General features: G+C 36.6%; 1 protein-coding gene across 1 annotated transcript; it reads left to right on the top strand.

Annotated features, from left to right (window-relative positions):
- The first annotated feature begins 2,315 nt into the window (after nt 1-2,315).
- Nucleotides 2,316-16,101, top strand: LOC110710359 (E3 ubiquitin ligase PARAQUAT TOLERANCE 3-like). Its single transcript, XM_021888645.1, has 15 exons — nt 2,316-2,622; nt 2,774-2,855; nt 5,513-5,597; nt 6,507-6,631; nt 7,606-7,676; nt 7,757-7,829; nt 7,928-8,058; nt 9,978-10,148; nt 10,280-10,504; nt 10,651-10,695; nt 10,800-10,840; nt 12,728-12,818; nt 12,927-13,122; nt 14,611-14,739; nt 15,284-16,101. The coding sequence occupies exons 1-15, from the start codon at nt 2,451-2,453 to the stop codon at nt 15,915-15,917; spliced, it is 2,271 nt and encodes a 756-aa protein (XP_021744337.1). The 5' UTR covers nt 2,316-2,450; the 3' UTR covers nt 15,918-16,101.
- Nucleotides 16,102-18,140: the final 2,039 nt, after the last annotated feature.

Genomic DNA, 18,140 nt, shown 5'->3' with positions numbered 1-18,140 from the left:
TGAAATAGCCCTCCATTTTGATTCTTGCCCTGATTAACATCTTTCCCGGCATTTCCATTAGCTGGTTTCTCCGGTCTAGGGTTCCGTTTCCTCGTCGGTTTTTTGACAAGCATCCATGATACATAATCATGTTGTTCTTCTGGCTTTTGATCTGGGATAATAATTTTCTCCTTTGGAGTGTTATTAATATGATCATTACCTTCATTAACGATCATTTCATCATTAGCATTAGTTGATGCACATTGTTCCTCCACATGACCAAGCTTACCACACTTATAGCATATGAGCTTGATTCCTTCATATTGAATGCGCCAGATTTTCCCTTTTAGCCAGAACTTAGAGAGTAATGGTTTAGATAAATCAATTTCAACACTCAGTCGAGTAAATTGCCCTCTCTCTGCATAGGAAGTTGATTTAGTCACTCGAATTACCTTCCCTATTTTTGCACCAATTTTCTTGAGGAAATCCTTATCAAAGTATTCCACAGACAAATTAGGAATTCTCACCCATGCTGTAAGGACTTTTAAAAAGGCTTCTTCCGGGATGAAATTAGGTGTCCACTTCTGGATTGTGAGGTATTTGTCATCAATTAACCAAGGACCTTGAGTTAAGACATAGTTGTAATCATCTTGGTTATTAAACCAATGAAATACTTATATCCAATGTTAGTAAGGGACATTCCCCCCTCTAACTGCCATTTTCTCTTCAATCTCTTCATCAATCCCATATACCCTAGGCTGCCATCAAACATTCGAATAATTAGAGTATTTCTCCATGGCTTGCGAATTGCTTTCTTCTCCTCTTTGGTTAAGAGAATAACAGGGCATCGCTCATAATCCTTAATATCTTCCGGTGCTATGTCATCATCCGACACATCATCATCATCTTCCCAGTTCTGGTGAGTCCCTGCCAGCCAGGGTCCATTTGAGTGTCTCTGAGAAGATCGCGGAACGACTTTGGAGATGTCGTCGTACCTAAATTCATAGTTCCTTCTTGACTGATTCTCATCGGTCTCGGATTCTGTTGTGGATTCGGATTGTTATCTTGCATCTCCAACTCCATTTCCCGGTTCTTTCTAGTGTCATTCTTGATCAACTTGCTCGCTCTAATTTGGTTTTTTATTAGAGCGAGCAAGTTGATCAAGCACCTTCGGCAAATTTGGTTGCGGTGGCTGGTTCTCCATAGAGAGAGTTTTTAGAGAGTTTTATCTATCTCTGCAAAAATTTTTGAAGCCAGTTCTAAAATGTTATGAATAGGATTTGATCCTAGCTCTCATGCAAAGATACATCACTCTTTTACCAACGTGACAAGATTTGTTTAATAAAAAGCTGTGCAAATGTTAGGCTTAGGACTGGAACTAATGACCAAGAGTTAGCTTTTTTCCCAACTCAACCACCAAACCACATTCTTCTTTTGTAAAAATAATGAATTGTTAGCATTAATGATCGAACCTATAACCTCATGTTTATTATACTTTGACTTCAACCACTATTTCAATGGCACATCTTATGGGAGTATGTTGTATCCTGAGACAGAGATGCACAACGCAAATTGGGTTGCATCTAGGGATGTCAGTGGGGCGGGTCAAGTAGGAGACCCGCCCCATCCCCGCCCCAGTGGGGCGGGGATGGGTCTCGGTTTGGCGGGTGGTGGGGCGGGGATGGGGATGAAAACGATACCCGCCATGGGTGATGGGGCGGGGGTGGATTTTAAGTTGTACCCGCCCCATCCCCGCCCCGCCCCACCCGCCCCACTTCGTACCCGCCCCATCTCCACCTCATACCCACATCTATATACTTTTATATTATTTTATAAAATAATTACGTGAAGTAAATATTAATTATAATATTTGTACTACACTTATATTATAAACAAAAATGTATGTAATATTAAGAATTTTTTTTTAATATTATAATCCGTATTAATTATGTAGGATTGTGTATTTGAGACACGGAAATTTGGTGGGTCTTGGGTGGGGATTAGGCGGGTATTTGGTGGGGATTAGGCGGGGATGGATATCCAAGTGGGGGGGTGGGGCGGGGATGGTTTTGGAGTTGTACCCGCCGGGGCGGGGATGGGGATGAATATTAGACCCGCCGCGGGGATGGGGATGGGTATGAAAATGTTAGGTGGGGATGGGGATGGGAAGGTCAACATCCGCCCCGCCCCGCCCCGCCCCGCCCCATTGACATCCCTAGTTGCATCCAAAGCCTCCAAGCCCATAATCAATCGAGATTTTTACATCAACTCATCAAGTAGATTATACTATTAGTACAATACTTTATACCAACCCACGCAAACAGAACATATTTATACGAACACAAGTACTGCAAATAATCACACTTGTCAGCAATTTCGCCCCCAATTTTCCTCTCTTTTCTCTCTCACTCTCTCTCTATTTCTTCCATAGCATCATATGATAAACTTCGTCTTCGTTCTTCAAATCTGCAATGGCTAGTGTTCGATTCAAATTCAGAAGTTCTGCTACTTTCGATTCTGTTGATATTGGAGAACAATCATCAATTTCAATTCGCGATCTCAAATCAAAAATCGTTTTGAAGAAGCACCTCAATCTTTGTCAAGATTCCGACCTCGTTTTCTCTGATTTTCTTTCTGGCCAAGGTTTTTCAATTTTATTCAATGTTTTTGATTGAATTTGTTTATCAATTTTATTCAATTTTTATGATTGAATTTGTTTATCTAATAATTCGATTAATCATGCAATTTTAATATGAGATTTTGATTTACTGATTATTGTTTGTGTTGAATTCAGAGTATAAGGATGAAAGCATTAGAATTCCTAGCGGTTCAAGCGTGATTATTAAGCGAGTGCCTGCGAAATCCTCTCCTCTCAGGTGAAATTTTGATTAATTTGCTTCAAATTTCCTTATATTTGGTCCTATTTTAAGGCGGTTGAATGAATTGCTGTTCGAATAAGTTTATGTTATGTTACTGGTGAGATTGTACAGCGGGATTGTTCGAGTTATGTTATCGTTTAGGTCTTTGTGCACGGCCGCTTTATGGTATATAAATGAAGCTGAACATAATACTTTATGCTGAATTTGCACACCTTGATGTTTATGGCTAATATGGCTAATACATGTTTAGGTTGAGTTCGTGCTCCTGGATTGATCCAGGTGAATACATGTGTACGTGCATGAATCAGATTTATAGATGTTACTATAGCTATGTCTTTTGATGAAATAGCATGATACTGTTTTGTTTGAATGTTTCATATTTGGAAGCTTATTTGAATAATTTACTGAATACCTTGTGTGGTTTACTACCAAAATTTGCATTGACTGCTTTAGATGAATTCAATACTTCAAAACGGATTTAGTATGCTAAGATGAAGATCGGTATGAATTTGGTATAGAGTGTTCATTTTTGTATTTAGATCACATCTTTTAACATTGGAAGGCTGTTTAGGAATTCATTAGATACTCCACATGTAGTATTGATTAGTGCAGCTTTCTGTAGTAGACCATATGAAGATGTAATTTGCATGGATCCCTTAGCATTGATTAGGATTCAATTATTCCACGTGTATTGTCGAGTTCTGCATTAACTAGCTAAGGATGAACTTGGAAACTTATCATAGACTTGTGACTTGCGTAGTTGCATGTACCTGGAGTGTATTGGAATTTGTATCTAGCCCTAATGAGTTAAGAGTTTAATATTGAAAATTTACCTTGACCCTTTTATATTGGAAAGCTCTTTTAAAAGTTCACAAAAATTCCATGTGAACATATGTGGACCCTTTAATATTTGAAAGCTAATAAGTGCATTATAGATTAATGTGTCTAATAATTTAGCTTGATGTGATAAACACTTGGCAAGTTTGGTATGGTAGGTGAAAATTCATTGTAGAGTATCTATGCTATCATGTTCCTTATTTGCTTCTTATATGGCTGAAAACCTTGTGCTTACATCAGTTTAGTTGTGTCCACTAGGCCTTCGTCAACCAAAAAAAACTTGTCTCACAAGTAAAATAATTTAATTAGATATTGAGAGTGCTTACTTAAGAACTGAACTGTGTGCTAGGGCAAGGATGAAGCCTGGGAACTTATAGCCTTATAGGTGCATTGAGAGTGGATTGTTTATGTTATTCCTAATTTTTTTTTTTTTCCCTTATTCTATCTCATTTATAAAAAGTAACAACACTTATATGCCATGGTTCAACATTTCACCTTCGAATTCATTTGGTAAACAACTGATGCTCCATACTGAGTTTTCATTCCAAGACTAGATTGTCTGTATTGCATAACTTGATATGCCAAGTGGAAATTTCATGAATGTTTAAATGATCTTCTGACAATCAGGATTAGTGCAGGCTATTATTAGTCAGCCATCTTTAACTGCAGTATAGACTAAAGTTTTTGTTTACTAGAAGGTAGGATCCTGAATCTATGAAGAGTTGAACTGTGAGAAAATGGTTGGAGTATACACTTGGCTTCTATCATGTCCTTATCTGCATATGAAGACAAAATCAGTTAGATCTTCTGATTGATTCTTTGGGAAGATTTTCCATTTGGAGATTTTTTTTTTTAATTATTCGAAGAGGCTTTTGAACAGGGTCAGGCTCTATAATTTAGTTTATATGGATGGGGTTACATAAGATTTGTAATAATGCTCCTATGACAACATTAGTCCAGAAGCATTTTGTACAGACTTGCTTTTTGCCTTTTAAAATTGAGATGTTGGTGATCTTACCCTTTGCTAAAGTTAGGGTTTAGACTTCGTACATGGGCTACTTATAATTATGAACTCTTGTGGATCATCGAAGTACACGGACCTGAATTTTAAAAAAATTAATATTTAATCCAGACTTTTGTCTTTACGTTTGGTAGAATGATTGCTATTCTTTGAGCCGCAACTTAATTAACCATTGAATAGAAATTGGTACTCTGGTTTCAATTATCACGTCTATTTTGGACCGTGGTGTTCTTTACCCAAGTATGAAAGATATGAATGCAAAGGTGGACAACACTTTATTGGTATTACCTATGTTTTGTGAAATGGAAGAGGCAGACACAACGGAGAATGATAATTTATATCCTCCCTTTGAAAGGGGAAAGAAATTAAGGGGAAAGGGTATTGCATACTTCTCGAAGTGAAAGTATTCAGATTTTTTGTACAATGACATGTCATTAACCATGAGTTGAACTGGAGAAAAAGAAAGTGTGTACTTTTTTTTTTTCTCTGTATTGTATGCAAATGTTAGATGAACATTAATATTTTTTTTGCTAAAAAATAAATTTTCAATAACATTTTCTAGATGCCACCATGCTGTCATTACTCTTTTATTCCAAAAGTGTGAACTTTTTGTTTGTGCTGCTGAAAGTTAGCCACCAGTTTAGGTAGAATAGGTAACTACAGTGAATTGATTATCAATTTACATCACCACTTTACTATGCTTCTATGGAATTGATTACTAAGCATTTTTTTAAACTTGTTAATACATGTTAGTGTGTGTGTATTTTCAGTATTTCACATGCACAAGTGTTTGCAGGGATTCTGATACCTCACCAGGATGCTTTGGTGTTAAGGATGGCAAATGTGTAGGTGACCTAGGTGTCATTGATCCCCCTTCTGTGGTATGTTGTTATTGATTATCGTGTTCATTTACTTCATACCTGTTCTTATGCTGTTCAAATTGTAAGTTCAAGTCAGCTGTGAGACTTCATCAAACTGTTATTCATCATGATACAGGTGTTAGGCGAATTTGATTCCATTATAAAACAGTTAGATGAAACTAGCACATTTATATTATATATATATACATATATATTTTTTTTTTTTTTTTTTTTTTTGACACCATATATATATCTTGTTAGTAATTTAGTATGCATAACACTGTAGTTTATAATTATTAGGGTTGTGGTTTGGATCTTAAGATGGCGTGATTTTGTGGTCCAACATTTTTATATATGATATTTTTGTTTGTTATAGAAGCATGGGAAACCACTGAATGGTATCGTTATTTAGATATTTATAAATCAATAGACAGCTTGTTAATCATGTTGAACATCCGTAGGAAGTGTACTTCCTATTCTTACTTTCAATGGATGCATAAGGTGAAAAACATGTGATATGGCCCACAGTTAATTGTCCACTATATATATAATCTTGAACGCGTGTTTTTTTCATGGGGAAAAAAGAAAAATGTTGTAAGTGGATTTGTGTTTCTGACTAGTCAAGAAAATAATTCTCACCCGGTTTGAAGAAGAAACATATCTATCGGTCCACAGTTTATTAACATGTGATCGTAAACTTGCACTTTTGTAAGAAGTTGAACCTAGTTTATTACTAGGTGTATTTTTTGACTAATTGAGAATATGTATTTCATCTGCTAAAATAATATATTTCCCAAAGATGATTTCTTCACAATTCTTTGTTATTTCAGCTGTACATAACATGTTATATGGAAAAGTTCCTGTTGATTTTCAAAAGGTTCAGTTAAGCATCTAATTTTTGTGTGTGAATTATTTATTGGTATGTTGCAGGATGTTGAATTAAACAACCTCGATGATTTTGGAGTTGACTTGTGTCCACCTCCTTGCACAAACTTATCTGACACCGGAGAACTGCTATTGAACAACAATGGGAAGAAAGATTACATGGCTACAAGGTATGTTCCTATACGATACCATCCACACCTCTGTGTAAAGAGAGAGAGAGAGAGAGAGAGAGAGGGGGGGGGGAAGTATTTGAATAGAATCCTTGGTTGCTGATATTAATGGTGTAATTATTGCTATACTCGCATCTTAAAACATAATGATACTTTATTGGGATTATCATTAAGGATTTTACAAGTGTGTTGGTGAATTAATCTATTTCTTTATTGGAGTACTTGCAAACATGGAATGAAGTTTTATCCGTATCGTTGCGATGTGGCCTGGTTGTAACAAATTTCTAAGCTACTGAAACAAATTATTTCATTTCGTGACAGTGTTTATGTAAATTATTAAATTCATCACACTTGCCAGCTATCAACTCGTCCAACCCAAAGAAAGAATTCAAATGCTAATAAAACTCTATACTGGTAACCTAATTAGCTAGCTGAGTTAATAGCACAATGTCTAGCAAAATCATGATAATTATGCCTAGTCATTAGTTTGTGCCGTCGTGCGGCTATAGTTCTAATTTTCCAAATGTTGAAAATTCAATTTTGCTCCCGTTCACCAAATCCAAAAGATATTGAATACGTAATCTAAAACTAGTAGTTAACCCCATAATCCACTGTACCCCTCGTCATAGAATTAGTCAAATCCAATTATTAAAAAGATTAGCAGAATAATTTATATTGGACTGTCTTGCTCCAACATCACTATTAAATAAAACAAGTCCCAGCTTTGTTCGTTGAGGATGTGTGTCTATTGTGGTCCAGTTAGTGTTGCTTTTTTTTTTTTTTTTTTTTCCTGATAGATTAGGTGCCTTGCTTGCAATCTTGCATGATTGATAAGGTGGCAACTGTTTGTGCGATCAAACATCTGCCTTGTTTTGTTACATTTTGAGATGCCCATTTCCTTTAGGCAGTCCAGTGGTGCATTAAGTTAAAGTTCATCTGTTTGAGAACAATCTTTTTTTATGTGATTGATACAGATGCTCTCAGGAAGTTCTAGTGAAATGCCAAAAGCTTGAGACAGCTCTCCCTGGTCAGTTGACTCCAAAAGGTAAAAAAAGCTTACTGTTCTCTGTTTTACTGAAGAAGGTTGTTATATCTGTAATTCATGAAACTTGTTCTTCTTGTCAGGTTCCAGTGCAAATGAGGGAAGTACCCTAGTTATGCCTAAGCCCAAAATTGAGGAACAAACAGAGTTGAAGAGGTAAATTTTTATAGAGGTGTTACCGGACTTGAATATTGTCGAGTTTATGATGAGTGATATCTGAATCTGGTATTTTATTTGACTTTGATTTTGTGAAGAGCACATCATGCAAAACATTTAGCCATGGAGAACTGTGATATGCCATCAGAGTTGAAATGTTCGCTTTGCAGAACCTTTTTTAAAGAGGCTGTCATGATACCATGTTGTCAACACAGCTTCTGTGGAAAATGTAAGTATGTGTACCTGTTTATGATTCACTTAAGCTCACGTTTTCATACAAAAAGATTTTTTGATGGGTTGTCACATCTGCAAATATGTGTGACTTGGTAGCTTTGCTAGTTAACTTTAATGCACATGCTCTGCTATTATTGCCTATGCTCAATTAGCAACTTTGTAATGTATTGCACCACCTGGCATATATTAGTACCAAAGTTCAGATATTATGTATTGCTTATAAAACTGATGGTGGAATGTACAATTGTATAGCTATGAATCTCCGGACATCTGAAATATGCTCAGGTGAACGTGAAAAGTTCAAATGATTGTCTTCTCAAAAAAAATAAAAAACGTTTAAATGATTGAATACAAGTGTTGTCAAAATCTGAATTCTAGAGTGTGATAATGGGACATTGACAAGTCTTTTGCTGTATATTTCTACGTTTCAACCATCTCCTTCCCTCTGGATAGATTGACATATGATTGGAAACTTGCACCCTGCTGTTTATGTTTCTTATGTGAACTATTCAATTCAAGGAATGGTTTATAGCGTTAGCTCAACAAATTCTAGGTTTAATGTATTTTGACAAATACAGCAGACATCGTAGTATGGAAATTCACATCGTTTTAGCAAATTTGTTAATTTTGGAATAAACAATAAGTTGAAAAATACCTGATTGCATTTTGCATTGTCTCCCCTGATCCTCCAACTGCTGCTGTATGTGATTTCAATAGCAAAATTTTATGCAAGATGCCCAGAATGGTATAGAATGATAACAGTTGTGACCTTGGATAACTGCAGAAAACCTGACTTGTATGACTAATCTTTATATGAAGACATGCCCACTCAATGTGTGGTGAGGGAAAGTATGCGGCCTTACCCCTGTGATAGCAGAGAATGTATTCTTTTGACCTGTGATCCTGATAGCAACTACTGACAACGGGCCCATGACTTCACAATTAATGAGAATTGATGGGATTAAGTGTTATTACTGATGTTAAAATGAATATTACTGGTTGGGAAACTTATTTTTACTAATTAGAACTGATTTTTATTGACTTACTATTGCTTGTTACTGCATATGATTACTAATAATTACTGATTAAAAATGAAATATACTGATTATAACTAAATTTTACCGAATGCAACAGATTTTTACTTTTTAGAACACTATTATTTGCCGATTAAAACTTATTTGTACTGAATCTGTTTTAATTACGGTAAATTTTATAGGGCCTCTTTCAGTTTTAATCCAATGCCAAATAATAATTGTTAATTCAGTTTTACTTTTTAGAACTAATTTGCCGATTAGAACTTATTTGTACTGAATCTGTTTTATTTAAGGTGAACTTTATAGGGCCTAATTCAGTTTTAATCCAAAGCCAAATAATAATAGCTGATGGCTAATTGTTTATTTCTGTTGTCTTTAGTCCATCACTTCTTATCTTGTAACTTTTTTAAAAAGTTGGGCCTATTTTCAGCACTTTGTCAATACATGCATTACATCATCTTTCCTTCCCTAACTTTTTTATTTTCCCCAGCTTGGCTTCATTTTGGTGCTGGAAGTTTTTTTCTTTTTTCTTTATTTTGGTTAGGGTGCCTTTGTATGGGGGTTTTGATCCTAGCTATTTGTTATCTAAATGTGTTGTTGAGATTGTCATCTGGTTTTTCTACCAATATAATTGTGTACTAGTATTTATTTCACACACACACACACACACACACACACGCACACACACACACACAGTGACACAGCAAAGGAGGCGGGGTGGGAGGGAACAGGGAAGGGGATGAGGAAATGTGTGTGTGTGTGTGTACCTGGAACTGTGTATTAAAGCGTGAAAAGCAAGTGTTAGCTTTTTAAATGTTTGCTTGTCTCTTGATAATTTCTGTTCATCTCGTCACTTATCTGCTTTGAATTTCATTAACAGGTATTCGTGCAGCGTTGTCTGAGAATGCAAAATGTCCCATGTGTTCTTCCACCAAGTGCAAACCTAATGATTTACTGCCAAATGTATCACTTACACAAGCAATTGAGCGTTTTCTTGAATCTCAACTCTTATTGAATGGCTCAAAAGACGTGCTTCATAGATATGCACCTGGTATTCTATACATCAACATACTTCTAAGAAGATGTTGCTTAATAAATTTGGTTTCTCAATGTAGTGTGGAGGAGCTTATTTACATTTACAATGTGCAAGCTTTGGGTAATCATTTAACAATTACTCTGCAGACGGTGAATCTGGAATTCAAGTAAAGGACATTTCTTATGCTACAACTGTTCCACAAAAGCGTTTGCAAATGAACCAACCTGTAACTGGGAAATATGCAATCCAGAAAAAGTCTAGTAAACTACATGATTGTGCTCATCCTGCTGAAACTCCTGGTACATTAGAAGATTTGAGCGAATTCGAAGGGGAAAATGAGCCGCAAAATATAGCTAAAACTAATGAAGAAGGTGAGGTCATTATCTACTTTCCTTTTCTGTATGGTATTTGTTCAAAATTGTGAAAAGTAAATATATTTTTGCAATATGCTCTCATGTTTTTTGTTAAGATGTTCGTAACATTGCTCTATCTGAAAAATATTGTTTGTTGCCTGTAGTTTCTTGCTCCAAGATAGGGGAGGGAGTGCATGCCATTACTGGAGGTATAATATTTGTCGTCAACATATTTCCAATTTAGTACTCCATATTGAAGATCTAATTGATTAAAGCTTCCGATCTTAATATTGTAATGATGTCACACTTTCAGGTGGAGAAAGGAATTTCACAGATCCTAGACGACCAAACAAGGTAAGTGCTGGGTCTACTAAATTTTCTTAAGGCTCAGATTGTTTCCTCAACTGAAAACAGTTTGTCATGAGCAACATTATCCTATTTTCCTTTGTTTGGTTGTTTGGAATACTCTCGACTACCATCATTTCAACCCCACCTAGTTTGTAAGCAAGAAGCTGCCACTGTCTGACTTCCCGTGCTTTATTTCTTGACAGAAATTGCAGCATCTCCTCTAATTTGGTGGAATATGGTTTGTATTAGTGGTAAAATAAACTTTTTCTCCAACTTTTCCTTTTTTTTTTTTCATCTGGTTCAAGCCAAAAAGAGGAAAGTAGGAAAAGAGTTTTCCTTGAAAACACTTTCGTCCAAAACAAATAGAGCCTACATTACTCCTATTTAGAATTATTGCACAATTGTCTTTTAAAGGTCAAACTTCACAAACTTTGACCACAAGTTCTCATCAGAGTATAGGAAAAATTATGGGATTTTGTTAGATCTGTTTCAACTTGTATTCTTGAGGTGTTGGAATTTCATAAAATAAAGATGTTGATGGGCAACATATTGATTAAAGACTATGAAGTAACAAATGTTGCAATTAATTATACTCCCTCTGTGTGGACGTTCACATCATGAAAGTAATAGCATAATGAGATAGTTACATGCATATTGGTGAGAAGATGTGTGAGAATAGCACTTTTGTTTTTATTATTAGCTGCTTAAGCGGAAGAACGGTACAATTTACTGTTGGCTTATCATAGTATCTAGCTATGGACTTCCATGTTTATGTTTGGATTTCCATTGAAGTTCAGGTATACTAATAGTCTTACTATAGAGATTAACATTATTACATTTTCCTTTGATAAAAATCTGCCATACCTTTGAAATGGTTGACCTGGTGCTTTATTTCCAACCTGGTTGATCTTGATTTGACATTAGATTTGTAAGCATTGCTTTTTCCATATGGTAGAAAGGTCTTTCCTATAATATAAATATGATGCGTTGGAAAGATTTTATTTTTTGAAAAGAGGGGGAGGGGGGGGGGGGGTTGAAGGTGTCTTCTTCTTCTTCTTCTTCTTCTTCTTCAACGCCTTAATCTCATGTCAAGTGATGTGACAAAGTTTTACACTAGCTGTCATTGGCCTACCGTAATCCTCCTTTATCCAGGCTTGGGACTAACAACAGGTTTCCCACTGGTGGAGTTTTGCCATTCATGGTCTAAAGAAAAATAAATGTAAAGGTAGAGAGAGAGCGATTTACTGACATTCCTTGTTGCTATAGAGAGCCATGCCCATAGGTGAAAAATTGTGAACTTTTGGTTTTAATGGATATTCAAAGCTGAGTCTGAGATTTACCATATTTCCTGAGTTCTTGTGGAAAACCCTTGTGGCGTAGAAGAGCTAAGCTGAATATGTACCCCGTGCCAACATTTGTAGACATAAGAAAGAAGATCTCTCTCTCTCTCTCTCTCTTTTTCTTCTTACTGAATAAGGGGTTCAAGTGTTTTTTAAACACAATCTTAGATGATTGAACAGAGAAGTACGGATGAAAAATGTATGGATAGATGGGTCAATCTGTCTGATTCCTGTACAAGGAAAGAATTATATGGTGGGGCTACCATTGATAAAGAGACACTATTAATAGCACATATGATTAAAGCAGTAAAGGGGGTGATGAAAGTTAGAAAATGATACCTCGTTTACTTCTTCCCGCAGATAGTTTATATATAATATAGGGGAGGCAACTGCATTTATAGCATTCGCTCCCTCTACACCTCACCATGACACCTTGTATGGCCGTATGGGTTGATCAATTTAGTTGTAGTTAGCTACCCTTGGTTTTTAACTTTATATGTCATATTGAGAACTTAGTGGAATTGTTTATTGTTGACTTATTGCTCTATTTCAGGGTCCTCGGACATGCTTTATGTGTGGGTCTCCGGATCATTTGATTAGAGACTGTCCGGGTGCTGTGAACCACAACACAAACCGCTGGAGTGGTAGATTGATTTATCTACTCTGTTGGTCATTTAGTAACTAGTTATATCTACTGTATACATACTTATTCTTGGCCTTTTCTGTGGTTGCTTATTCATCTTGTGATCTAGGTGTTGGTTCACATCCTGGGGCTGTATCAGGCTATCCACCAACATATTGGCAAGGAAATCAACCTTATTCTGGGCCCTATATTAACATGTACGGAGGCCCTGGGATGATGTTCTATAATACCAACACAGCTCCCATTTCACCGATTGCATTTCCTTCCTGCTCCCCATCAATGTATGGTGGCTATCCTGTTGTTAGGTATAGCTATGACTTCTGCTTTTCTTCGTATTTTCGAAAGGTTTATTGCATAGTAACATGATTTGCATGCTTATGTCTGCAAGCTAGATATTGTGTGTGTAGTTTACTACTTCACTGTTTTAGGAATAGAAGTGATTGTGCCACATCTGAGGTGCAACTATGTGGTGCAATCACTCTTTTAAATCTTACTTTTAATTGTTTGGTTCTTCCCCCTCCCCTCTTTCTCTAAAAGCCATCCTTTAAGGCCTCGGGAAAAAAAGAAAAATAAAAAATAAAAAAAATAAAAAAAAAGGGAAAAGAGAGAGAGAAAGAGTAAAGAAAAAGAGTTTCTTGTACAAATAATGTAGTCAAAATTGTCTATACAACGTTTTGCAAAAAGATGCGCCTCATGTAGTTGTTGGTCATGCCTTAGCCTCTCACCCTCACACCTTAGTGCTAGATCCCTTTAATTTTTTCCCTGGAGCATTGGAACACCTTGCGCTTTTGAAAAGAAGATAATGGTTGAATTACCGTTGAGAGTCCACGGGAGATACACCTTCATTAATGATTTTTTTTTTTAGTTTTTATAATTAGTTAATTAGTTATTTTCTTTCAGTAAATAAATGATCCTTTGACAAGATTCCTAGAAGTTGAACATGATCCTATTATTCAACTTTCAAAATCCTAATGTAGGTATGAGGCTTACTAAATTCGAAGATTTTGCCACATGCCATTTCTATTCCCTCTAAAATTCTAATTTGTGGTGCAACAGGCATGCAAAATGCCAGCAAAATTCATTGGTCTTTTTGTCTTGTAGTTCATTCGATGTCTTTGCTCGTTCAGTCTGATTTTGGATGGAGTATTTTAAAGGCATCATGTCATAGCTTCCAACTTCTGAGAAGGCTCTGATATGGCCATGATTGTTCCTCAGACTTGACTTAATAACTTCTGTTCAGAAATTACCCTGGGCTTTCACTGTGTTCACTCTTTGATCAATATTGATAATTTATTTAGTCAGCTTTGTGCAGTTTCAGGCCCTTCAATCAGTCATATAACTTAAAGTTAGAATTCTGTGGGGGTATTTATTTGTCATGGGTTATGTAGCCTGCTTTCATCCTCAGAAATAGTGGCACCTTATAACCTATGTCTTAAAATTCATTTACATTAGTGCATGTTATTGGTATGCCTAATGATCCACCTTCGCACTTGATCTGCTGTTTCCGAGTAATGATATTTCTGATCTTTGGTTTGAATTAAAAAGCTGTCATTTTAACATGAAGATGTGAACCCAATAAACTGCAGTGACAGAGGGGAGAGGGTTGTTTTTATATCCTGAGACAAAATTAGAGGGGTTAACGGATTATCTTGCCTGGGTTGATTTGGTGAAAACTTGTATCTGTAACAATCAGTTTATACTTTGTGTTTCAATTATTCATCTTGATTCATTTGCTTCCCTTGCCCTCCACTCTCCTCATATGTTTGATGACTGACATATGGATAATGGCGCAGTGGATATATGAATGTGGGAGGCATAACACCACAAGTTGGAAATTTTGCTCAGCAACCAAGACATGTAGATCATCTGGAGCATCAAGATTGTGCATATTTGCAGAGGAATTATGGTGTAGATTTGGAAAGGTAACTCTTTTCACTGCTTGTAATGTATTGTACATAGCTGTGTATGTTGAGGAGCCATAGTTGACTAGATGAATATTGTTTTTTTTTTTTTTTTTTTTTTTTTTGGGGGGGGGGGGGGTCGGTCTGCTTCATTATATGTTATGTGCATGCTTGACTTTTATTTTTATGGTTGAAAGGGAGTTTGATGCAATATAAATGCTAGTTGGTTAATGGTTGGTTCTTATATTGACCCTGTTTGAATTTTTGTAAAATTGCAAAATCTCAGTATCATATTTGATGCTAGCTAATCATCCCTTGCTGCCCCTCACATGCCCCCTACCCCTTCTCACCCTTAAATTGAATTTCTATGCTGGCTGAGCTCTCTTGTTCTTTTAGTTTCCTTCGTATCTTTTTTTTTCTTCTTGCGAGTTCCTGGTTATTGCTAAAGTGGCTTCAATCTCCATTTTTTCCCTTATTTTCTTATCAATTTCTTATTTCTCATCTTATTAAAAGGCATGTTCTCAGGGTATATAAATATTATATCAATTAAATTTCAACTTTGCAGAGAACGGATCTTTGATAGAGACCGCAATGTGAATACCCACCATGATTCAATGGAAAGGGGCCTTTATCACTCTGGCGATGAGTTTCCCAAGAGTTCAGAAGGGAAGCATAGAAATCGTGAGAATTCAGATGGTGATAACGCTTACTCATATCGTAATAGACAAGGGAAAACTGCTTGTAATGCGGAGTGTGTAAGAGATCTTAGGATAGCTCAATCAGATATATCTTCTTCAGAGAAAGATGTTCTTGATAGCAGGATTCTGCCGAGGGAAGACAGGAAAGAAAAGCTCCATAGAACTTATAGAAGTAATGATGAGTTTGGAGAGCAGCATGGCCGTGAATCTACTCGGAAACATTATCAACCAAAAGAAGAAAGCAGCAAAAGAAAAAGAATGGAATATAATGAGAAAAAATCTGATCGACATTCTCACAGTCGCTCTAGGTCTAGCTTGGAACACAGTTATTCTGGTGATGGCGTAAGGCACCGGTGTGAAGAGTCCAGTCATAGATCTCGGCACTCGAATAAAGTTGCAAAAGTCAATGGTAAGGAGATGCATAGTGAACATGGGAAGATTAAGTATTCAGATGATTATGGGGAGGATTGTCACAGTTATAAACGAAAAAAATTTCGTTAGGGCTGGCAACAAATGTCTTTTGAGGTAATAGTGTATACAAAAGGACCACATATTTCAACCTTGATCATCTTTTAATTAGGTAAATGTATCAACATGGTTTACCCTTTTGGTTGTTTCTCATGTTTTACCTAACAGCTGAATTAACCGTGGACCACACAGATTTGAACATTCATCTTACTGTTCACTTCTAATTTTGGTTCTTTATTGGCTTTGTTGAAACAGATCTAGTAGAGTGCTCAGCTTTGGACTACTCATCATGATTAACCTTTATCTAATCTTCTAACCTACTTCATTTTCTTAGCTTGAAGTTGGATGCAAGCTAATGAGTTATGTCAAGAAGCACTGCTTGCACAGTTTAGATATGGATGCTCTTTAGTGAAGTGTCGTCATTTTCCATGCGAATCTCCAAGATGGTTGAGGTATGTGCTAAGACAGTATTGCATTCGTCCTTTCTCTTCCAAGGACAATCTTGTCCTGCTTAGTACTTTATGTTCAGGTATGTATTTGACACTTGGTTCAGTTCAGCTCCCTGATATGTGACATACCCAGCACAAAGTCTTGTGGTTAGGGAGAAGTGGGCATTAGTTATTCTGGAAGCAAAAAGGATGCTTTGGCTTTTCTTGCTCTGGCTGGTTGTATTATTTGTTTCATCTGCTTGCAAGTGTCTTGTATACTTCCGTCGTCCCACAAATATTGCAACAATCACCATTTTAGGAAGTTTCACAAATGTTGCAACATTTCCCTATTTGCACTTGTTTTCTCTCTCTCTTTCTCTTTCTTTCTCTCTCCTCATCATATGAGTCCTTATCTATATTCCTCTCTATCTCTATCCTTTTTCTTACAATCCGTGTCCTATCTCCATGCTGCAATATTTGGGGAACGGAGGAAGTATAATGAAGAGTTACAATGAAAAATACTTCTCTTAGGGACAGCTGCAGAGATAGTTATACAAAAGTGAATGGATGGAGGGGGATGAGGAGGTTTGTCTAGTTGTCTCACAGGCTAAAAGTAGTGATCTTAGTCAATTTTTTCTCTCTCAAAAGTTATAAGCAGTGTTCATTATTGAGCAATTTCTTGATATTGTTCTTTAATGTCATGAGAAGGCTTTTGCAACAGCTAAAGAGGAGGTTTGAATTTGGTGAGTTAAGATTATTTTGTATTGGGTATATGCTGAGCTGTATGGCCCGTATTCCCTATGTGATACAGAGTGAAGAGGCTTGCGTAAGAGATGTGATAAACTAATTGTGGAAGAGTAGGGAAGACTGGAGGGAGAGAAAATTAAATGCCTTAAAGTTTTGCAGAGAGGGTGACTATTTGTTGCAGAGGTAGTGTTTTGATATAAAAAAAATGCTGAGGTTCTGAAGGAACCGGAGACACTCCTTTACGTTGATTCTTCATTAATCTCACAGATAATGTCGAATGTTTCCCTTACACCTTTTTAACTTCAGCGAGTACTTTGTACTAGAGCTGGAGTTTTCTTGAGTATTTCTCTATGCTCCTGGACCTGGCTAAACAGCATATACGTCTCCTGTTTCATGAAAACATATTTATGTTCGATTAATCCTGCTACGGTTGTTGTTAGTCAATCCACTCTGCCAGCCTACCACTCATGGATCCTCTGGTCCCTTTTAATTTCTAAGCCTGCTAAATTATCTAGATGTCTTGAATCGATCATCATTTATCTTCCCGTCTATGGAATCTGTCCATAAATTTGATGCACCTTTGGGTTGCTCAGCTGTCCCTGCTATTAGTTGTTGCCTCTTGACGTGCCTAAATACTGCACACCTATCATTATACAGATCCAGGCACTCTGGGACGCAAGAGTATTGTGTACATTTATTCTTTTTATCTTCATTCCAGAGTTCACGAAGCATTGAAATTAGTGATAGAGGTGGATCTTATGTAAGAGTTATGATTGCATAATATAGTTCCTTTCAAGTTAGCCCTCCCACAAAGAGAGGGGAATGATTGCATAATGATAGTTCCTTTCAAGTCAGCCCTCCTCACTCAAAGATGGGAATGGTTGTGTGTGTGTGTGTGTGCAACTTTCATTGGCTTTAAAAACTGTTTTGGGGCTGTTATTTTTTAACACAGAAAAATATTTCTCTTCTTCTACATCAGTTTTCCTTCATACAGTGTGCGTGTGCATTTGGATGGGTGAGTGGGCGTGTATGAGCGATTGAGCGTGGGGGGTGGGGGGGTGAATATTCAATGACACAAGGG

The sequence above is a fragment of the Chenopodium quinoa genome, unplaced genomic scaffold, assembly GCF_001683475.1.
Source record: "Chenopodium quinoa cultivar QQ74 unplaced genomic scaffold, ASM168347v1, whole genome shotgun sequence".
In the NCBI taxonomy this organism is placed as follows: domain Eukaryota; kingdom Viridiplantae; phylum Streptophyta; class Magnoliopsida; order Caryophyllales; family Amaranthaceae; genus Chenopodium; species Chenopodium quinoa.
This window is presented reverse-complemented; position numbering and strand designations above follow the sequence as displayed.

Bases quoted from the DNA above. Each gene is read 5' to 3' on its own strand.
- LOC110710359 (XM_021888645.1), top strand. From the start codon at position 2,451: ATGGCTAGTGTTCGATTCAAATTCAGAAGTTCTGCTACTTTCGATTCT. The intron at 8,059-9,977 runs GTAAGTATGTGT...TTTCATTAACAG, and splicing joins ACACAGCTTCTGTGGAAAAT to GTATTCGTGCAGCGTTGTCT. The intron at 10,696-10,799 runs GTATAATATTTG...TCACACTTTCAG, and splicing joins AGTGCATGCCATTACTGGAG to GTGGAGAAAGGAATTTCACA.